Raw genomic sequence first — 8,024 nt, 5'->3', positions numbered from 1 at the left:
TTCCGTGGATCTGATTGGCCGTATTTTCAATGGTTTTAGAGAAATCGGATTAAATAACACGAATGCCCAAGGCTACTTCCTATTTCGCTGATGAAATACAGTAATAGTTCCCTTAACTGTTCCCTGCGCCATCTTGAAAGGTAGCCGTGCCTTTGCATCGAAGCGAGACGAACGGTGAACTTGCAATGATAGAGACCTTTTTACACCTTAGACAATTATTCGCGTGTCTCTATCATTGCAAGCTCACCGTTCGTCTCGCTTCGACGCAAAGGCACGTCTACCTTCCAAGATGGCGCAGGGGAACTGTGAAGAGAACTATTTTTGATTATTTGTTTATGAAAAAAGGTCACTCAGTTCTCAAATATCCTGGAAAGTAGTCAAATTTAGTGATTTCCGGAGTGACCGGAGCAGGTCACCCAAATGCTATATAAGCTACATCCAACAAGCTAAATCTAGATCCACGTTCATACCAGTTGTATAGAAGGAAGTTGACATATCGACGCAATGACGACTTCGAAGTCACTAGTGTTGTTGGCTTGTTTGATATTCTACCCACGGGCACGTCCCCAAATAGTAGAGTTCCGTAAGTACGGTTTGCTGATAATACTCGTGATAAAAAATTTTCATTCTCATAAATGTGGTTGCCTCTGATGTTCTCTTGATGTTCGGAGAGTTTTCTCGAGGTTCTAAATTCCAAGTTGGTCTCTCGTCCAAAGAAATATTAGTCATTAGCCTTTGGTTTGGAAGTCTGTGCAATTATTCTCTGCAGCAGATACTATAAAAGTTTGGATAAAATTCTAAGTTCTTGTTACTCGCTAAATATTGATGTAGTCAATCCCATATGTAAATTGTTCGTGCCCTGACAGATAGATTGATTAGCCCTGAGGCTGTTTCAAAGTTCGCCTTTCGGTTCGAATTTTATTAAGTTAGTTACTGTAAGCAAACTTTTTCATTGAGTAAAACAAAACGAAAACAAAAAAAAAAAAAAAAAACAAAACAAAAAAAAAAAAAAACAAAAAAAAAAAACAAAAACAACAACAACAACAAGACAAAAACAAAACTTAAGAAGAATGCGAGGTCGCAAATATTTTCACGTCTTCAAGGTTATCACCGAAAATCTTTTGAAATGTAAACTGCGGTTAAAATGACCCAGAAGACATTAGCTGATATTCATTTACAACGGTAAACGTACCGCGAACCAAAAGTCGCCCAGAGATAACGCTAAGATAATATTAAAAATGACACTTGACTAAATGTGAAACTCTAAAGTGCTGATCAATTTTTGGCCACTGTTTTATCAAAGGCTGGTCGGTGAAAACTCGTCACCGACAACTGTTCCCCATAACAATTTGTAAAGGTCAACTCGTCACATCTATCGACTTCCGTACAAAGAGTGCGTCCAATTACCTTACAAAATGAAGTTCACGATATTGATAACCTCCATTTAAATATTATCATACCCCGACAACAATAGTTGTTTTACGATTGAAGACATCCTCCACCGGGAGCGGGTCCAGTGGAGGGGTGCAGGGGGTGCGCACTCCCCCCTCCCAGTTCGACTTTGTGCCCCTACTTCGAAGATAACCAATATTGTTTTTCCTCTTTGATTCTAAGGAGTGCACCCCTCCCTGGGCTTACTTTGTGCGCTGCACCCCTCCCTGAACAAAATCCGGGATACGCCCCTGTTTACAAATGAAAAATTGTTTTCCCTCGCTTTATGTTAGAGCGTGCTTAGGTTTGTACACTATTTTTGCCGCCCTGACGATGGGTGATCGGCCCGAAATCTTGGTATTAAAAACATGCAATTTTGGTTGATAAAACTTTTATTCTGCAATGCATAAAAACTGCTGTTGCAAAGCCAAAACTAATAGATATGCACGAGAGTAACAACTCTTTACCGTTCTGCTGATCAGGAAAAAGCTGGCATAAAGCTATGGGATGGTGCAATCATGCAGGGACTGAAATACATTTTGGCGACTTCAACGGAGATGGGCGAACAGATATGTTATGCCATGATTCAACAGGCAAAAAATGGATTGCCCTGGCCAACAGCGCCGGCCAGTTCACTGGAAACACCTGGTACAAGAACATGGGATGGTGTTATCATACGGGCGCTGAACTACATGTTGGCGACTTCAACGGAGATGGGCGAACAGATATGTTATGTCATGATTCAGCAGGCCAAAAATGGATTGCTTTGGCCAACAGTGCCGGACAGTTTCCTGGAAACACCTGGTACAAGAGCATAGGATGGTGTTATCATAAAGGGGCAGAACTACATATTGGCGACTTCAACGGAGATGGACGAGCAGATATGTTGTGTCATGATTCAGCAGGCAAAAAATGGATTGCCCTGGCCAACAGTGCCGGACAGTTTCCTGGAAACACCTGGTACAAGAGCATGGGATGGTGCTATCATTCGGGGGCTGAACTACATGTTGGCGACTTCAACGGAGATGGGCGAACAGATATGTTATGTCATGATTCAGCAGGCAAAAAATGGATTGCCCTGGCCAACAGTGCCGGACAGTTTCCTGGAAACACCTGGTACAAGAGCATGGGATGGTGCTATCATTCGGGGGCTGAACTACATGTTGGCGACTTCAACGGAGATGGGCGAACAGATATGTTATGTCATGATTCAGCAGGCCAAAAATGGATTGCTTTGGCCAACAGTGCCGGACAGTTTCCTGGAAACACCTGGTACAAGAGCATGGGATGGTGCTATCATTCGGGGGCTGAACTACATGTTGGCGACTTCAATGGAGATGGGCGAACAGATATGTTATGTCATGATTCATCAGGGAACAAATGGATTGCCCTGGCCAACAGCGCCTGCCAGTTCCCTGGAAACTCCTGGGAAAGAGACATAGGATGGTGTAATCACGCAGGGACTGAGCTACATGTTGGCGACTTCAATGGAGACGGGCGAACAGATATGTTATGCCACGACTCAGCAGGTCGCAAATGGATTGCTCTGGCCAACAGCGCCGGTAAATTCTATGGAAACTCTTGGGAAAAGGCCATGGGATGGTGCAATCATAAAGGGACTGAACTACATGTTGGCGACTTCAACGGAGATGGACGAACAGATATGTTATGTCATGATTCAAAAGGCCGCAAATGGATTGCTCTGGCCAACAGCGCGGGCCAGTTCACTGAAACGTCCTGGCACAAAGACATGGGATGGTGCTACACTCTAGGGGCCAAACTGGAAGTCGGAGATTTCAACGGTGATGGACGAACAGATATGTTATGCCATGACGCCACTCGCATGTGGATATCGCTTGCAAACAAAGATGGTAGCTTTTCTCAAACTTCTTGGCAAAAAGCGATACCCTGGTGCAATCAAGTAAATGGGACCTCTATATATATTAGGGACTTCAATAACGACAAAAGAGACGACCTCTTGTGCCATGAAGATACGGGAACGAATTCGGTGATGTTGGCCCAACCTGGAGGCTCATTTACTGGAGCCAATGACTGGTATTCGACCAAGGTTTGGTGCGCTGGTGAAGACCTTCATGTCGGAGACTTGAATGGAGACAATCGTGCTGACATGGTATGCAAGGACAGAACAAGTGGGGAAACTGACATTTTATTTGCTGGTGCAAAAGGTAGGTTTATCTTACAATAATAATATAGTTTTGCTGAAAAAGGTTTTTAGGTTAGTCTTACAGCACGGGTAACTAGTTCTTGTGGATGTCGCATTTGAATAGAGCTTGTTTGTGCTGTTGCTCCTGCTTTTGTTGTTGTTGTTTCTTTTGATGTTGTCGCTGTTTGTTGCTGATGTTGTTGTTGTTGTTGATGCTGTTGTTGTTGTTGCTGTTGTCGATGCTACTGTTGTTGCTGTTGTGTCTGTTGCTGTTGTTTCTGTTATTTTTGTTTGTTGCTACCGTTGTCGTTGTTGTTTTTGATTTTCTTGTAGCTTTTTCTTGTGGTTTTCTTTTTGTTATCGTTCTTCTATTTATTTTTGCTGGTCTCATTGTTATTTTTGTTCTTGTTGTTTCTCTTGTTCTTCTTCTTCTAATGATACATAGCATGTTTCTTTTCTCATTTCCTAACAGTACGCAAGCTGTTTACAGGAAGGACTACCGAAGGTCGTACGCGTCAATGTTCTGGCCCTTATAAGGTGTTATTTTTGGCCGACTTCGACGGAGACAGCAAAGAGGACATGCTATGTCATGATAAGTCTACAGGACAAAAATGGATCGATTACAGCTGCTTTGAAGAAATACGAGGCAAGATCACATTTTCATTCATCATACTCACTATCGTGTCTCTGATTGGCTGAGCATGATCATCCAATCCTCAATAGCGTGCTAACTTGAAGAATAAATGTAGCTTTAGGATTTTCTGCTAAAATCCATAGGCACGTGACCTTGAAAACTGTGTTTTCGAAAATGCCAAGATGAATCAAAGATTATACTTATTCATTTATCTCACGATTGTGGCAGTTGGCTGGACCGCGACGTTTCAATTGCTACTGCTAGTATTCATCAGGCGATGGTGTAGACTGGAAGGTGGTGCCTTATATACCGTCAGTCTGGCTCCCTTGAGAATTCATCCGGGGCTGTGATTGGTTGTATCCAGTGGGTGTGGCGGAGTGCTTTAGAATGGTCGGTATCCACGCTTTCGGAATCTCAATTCCGCTGTCACTTTTGATCTTGTTGGGGTGGAGTCTAATGTCAAGATGTCATGCAGCCTTGGTTCATGGAATCAAAGACGTTAACAATTGTATTTCTTTTCTTGTTTTTTAAAACTAACACTATTTCATTGTCATTTTGGGAAAACCAACCCCATCCCCAACACCTCAACCAAGACCAGCAAAAGGTAAGCCGGAGTGGTGGTCTGCGGTAAGGTAAATAGGTGAATCCTAAAATCAATTACTGTTGAGGGCCATAAGTTTGTTAACTTGGCTTTTAAGTACAACCCTTTTTAAAAGTTTGTTAACTGCAATCATTTATTATAATCAAAATATGAAAAACTAACGAGGAAAAACAATAAAAAATTGTCACCCAGTTGAAATCAGTAAATAGGATCATGAGAATTGATTTTCTTAGTCAAACTCACTCCAATCTCAAATTTTTTAGTCCTATTTTTTTACGACGACCACTGAAAGGATTTTTAGGATCTATAGTGGCGAATAATATTTCTATTCCAAAAAAGTCCGGCGGGCTATCGTAGACAAAGGCGTTAGGTCAATCCAAGACCCAATGGAATTATATACATAGATATAAACATAAATGATCGAGGTCTTTAAAATGGCTTTGTTCACTACAAGAAACACTGATATCTCAACCACAACCTCCGTGTCCTTGATGAGAATATGATGTAGAAACACCACTGGTAACATTACTGAGTTATTCCAGCTATTGATCCCTTGCAGCACTTTGGAATGCAGCTCAATCTGGGGAACAAGCAATAGGTTCCAATTCTCAGGAGATTGGAATTCTTTTGATATGTCCCCCAGATCGAGCTGCTTTGACGTCACGTGCGAGGGATTTATTCTTGAATCTGGGAATTCCCTTTTTCCAATCGCTTATCGCTTATCGCCTTTCACCTATCACGACCTATCTTTTTTGGTTCCGACAACCTATGACCTCTCATGACCTATCTCTTTTGTCTCCGACAACCTATGACCTCTCATGACCTATCTTTTTTGGCTCCGGCAACCTATGACCTATCATGACCTATCTCTTTTGGCTCCGACAACCTATGACCTATCATGACCTATCTCTTTTGGCTCCGACAACCTATGACCTAACATGACCTATCTTTTTTGGCTCCGACAACCTATGACCTCTCATGACCTATCTCTTTTGGGTCCGACAACCTATGACCTCTCATGACCTATCTCTTTTGGCTCCGACAACCTATGACCTAACATGACCTATCTTTTTTGGCTCCGGCAACCTGTGACCTATCTCTTTTGGATCCGACAACCTATTTTGAAATAGGTATATCTTCTATGACTTTTAGAAATCTAAGAGCTGTAAGCTAGTTTGATTTTTTGCAGGCAAGTGGCATCAGCTCAACAACGAACAAGTATGCTTCAAGGGTAACAACGAAAACCCAGGCATCTTTGAACCAAAATTCGAGGGCTTTCTTGCTGCAGTGAAGCTTGTTCATCGTAGTGGGAAGATTGTTTGTGATTGGCGAATAGATGGTTCTCACACCAGTTTCTGGGGATGCCACAACTTTCTACACATTGAAGACACTCCTCTCAACGTTTTTATCACCGATGATGAGGACAACATTCTCTTTCCTAAGATTGGAGCAACGTAAGTTCGACATGAAAATGGAAATTTTCTTTCTATTGTTACGTCTAACTTGATACCACATCTACCAGAATCCTTTTGGTTTCATTGGTTGTCCCAATTGACACGATTTATGAAATGGCATTCTCTTTTCCCTTATCACGTCTTGGTAGAACATTTAACATAATTCTTTTTTAAAAGAAGTTCATAACTAGTTACGCGGGGAATAGTTATGCGGGGACTCCTGATAGGGAATATTGATGATGATGAAGAAGATGATGATGATGAAGATGATGGGGAATATTGATGATGATGATGATGATGAAGATGATGATGATTGGGAATATTGATGATGATGGTGATGATAATGATGAAGATGATGATGATGAAGAAGATGATGGTGATGGGGAATATGATGATGATGATGATGATGACAGGAAGGAAGGATGAAATCAACAAATACGTTTTGTCACATGTGCTCTTGGGTTTGGTACTCAGACTCGCCATCATATGTGAAAAGAGTTGCTTGTCAGTTCTCTCCTGTGCTTTGTTCGAGGTCTTTTCTCACAAAAAAAATCAACCTTCCAAATGTTCGTACTGTTTTATACAGTCTATTAGTAGAAGTTTTTTATGCGACTTCACGCCGATGTAGAGAAATTTGGTTAATTTGAAAAAGGAGTTGATGTTCAAAGTTGATTCCTGCAGAATCGGTGTTCAGAAGTTGTATGCGATTAGAGTTGCTCGTTGGTTTTCTCCTGTGCTTCGAGAGTTTTTTCTCCTGGTTTAATGCACGTTCAGTATTTGTGAAATAATACTAGAAATAGGAATGTTTTCTTGTTCTTCTCAACAGCTTCACCGAGGGTGTCCACAAGAACGGCAAGTGGTACAGGATCCCTGGATTTGACTCCAGATCAAAATACCTCGTTCTTCAGCGCGGCTTCAACGTCCCACTCTACGTTGGCCCCCAATCCATCCTTAAACTATGGTACGGTGAAGATCTGCTGGATTACGCCGAGGGTGATAACAGAGGTCGCGTTTGTGCTGATGGTTATGGCTACTTTTTGTGAACCTTTCACCTCTGCATTTACAAGAGGATACTGAAATGACTTAAGACAGCTTTGCGTTTTTAAAACGTCAATCCCTTAGCTAGACAGCAAATTCTGATCTTAGTAATTGTTCTTGATCCAATAAAAATGAAACTGTAGTAAAATAAGCACGATTGAAAAATAAAGACTGATGTAATGGTGACTTTGTTTTCTTCCTCCTCCTCCTCCTCTCCTTCTCCTCCTCCATCTCAGTAAAGTTATTAGACTTCACATTTTTCCAACAGCCCTTTCTATTAAAGGGGCACTTGGATGAAAATGGATAAAAATTGGAAATTTCTTTAAACTTAAGTTTAACGTATCTATATTGCCCCAATAGTAGCCAAACAACATATTTTCTTCACAGTAAAATGTGTCGGATAAAAATTATCAATTCTATTCAGCATCTAAATTGTGAGTAAATCACGTCATTTACTCAACCCTATTGTTCTTTCTGCCTTTGAACCAAAATTTCTCAACTGCAAGTGGCTCCCAGGCTATAATGTTCACTTATCTGGTTTACATAATCATAAGTGAGTCATATTATCCTCAAATACTTCAATTACTCGTACTTTCAAAAATTGGGGCGTTTTCATCCAAGTGCCCCTTTAATTTACAAAAGTTGCTTGAAGATCGACAACAACAAAAAACTTGGAAAAGTAGAAAACTGCTGCAGCAAAGA

At 41.2% G+C, this 8,024-nt stretch overlaps 2 protein-coding genes across 4 annotated transcripts in view; one reads left to right on the top strand and one right to left on the bottom strand.

The window, feature by feature from the left end:
* The window catches only part of LOC116302088 (lipase maturation factor 2), a 40,284-nt gene that overhangs the window by 12,271 nt on the left and 19,989 nt on the right, over positions 1–8,024 (bottom strand). The window lies entirely within an intron of this gene.
* Positions 318–7,508, top strand: LOC116302084 (uncharacterized). Of its 2 annotated transcripts, XM_089026741.1 has the most exons (5): positions 332–583; positions 1,914–3,617; positions 4,068–4,241; positions 6,020–6,284; positions 7,111–7,508. In XM_089026741.1, the coding sequence occupies exons 1-5, from the start codon at positions 505–507 to the stop codon at positions 7,325–7,327; spliced, it is 2,439 nt and encodes an 812-aa protein (XP_088882867.1). In that variant the 5' UTR covers positions 332–504; the 3' UTR covers positions 7,328–7,508. The 2 variants fall into 2 exon arrangements, 1 of the variants encoding a protein (XP_088882867.1); XR_016119182.1 differs by lacking the exon at positions 7,111–7,508 and having other exon boundaries at positions 318–583; positions 4,068–4,833; positions 6,020–6,149.

The sequence above is a fragment of the Actinia tenebrosa genome, unplaced genomic scaffold (assembly GCF_029948245.1).
Source record: "Actinia tenebrosa isolate PJP-AT-01 unplaced genomic scaffold, QUT_ActTen_1.0 PGA_scaffold10__47_contigs__length_13832649, whole genome shotgun sequence".
Classification (NCBI taxonomy): Eukaryota; Metazoa; Cnidaria; class Anthozoa; order Actiniaria; family Actiniidae; genus Actinia; species Actinia tenebrosa.
The sequence above is the reverse complement of the archived record's forward strand: the minus strand, read 5'-3'. Positions and strand labels throughout refer to the sequence as shown.

Excerpts from the sequence above, each read along its gene's own strand:
- LOC116302084 (XM_089026741.1), top strand. The coding sequence starts at position 505 with ATGACGACTTCGAAGTCACTAGTGTTGTTGGCTTGTTTGATATTCTAC. Across the intron at positions 584-1,913 it reads TCCCCAAATAGTAGAGTTCC|GAAAAAGCTGGCATAAAGCT; the intron begins GTAAGTACGGTT and ends TCTGCTGATCAG. Across the intron at positions 6,285-7,110 it reads TTTCCTAAGATTGGAGCAAC|CTTCACCGAGGGTGTCCACA; the intron begins GTAAGTTCGACA and ends TCTTCTCAACAG.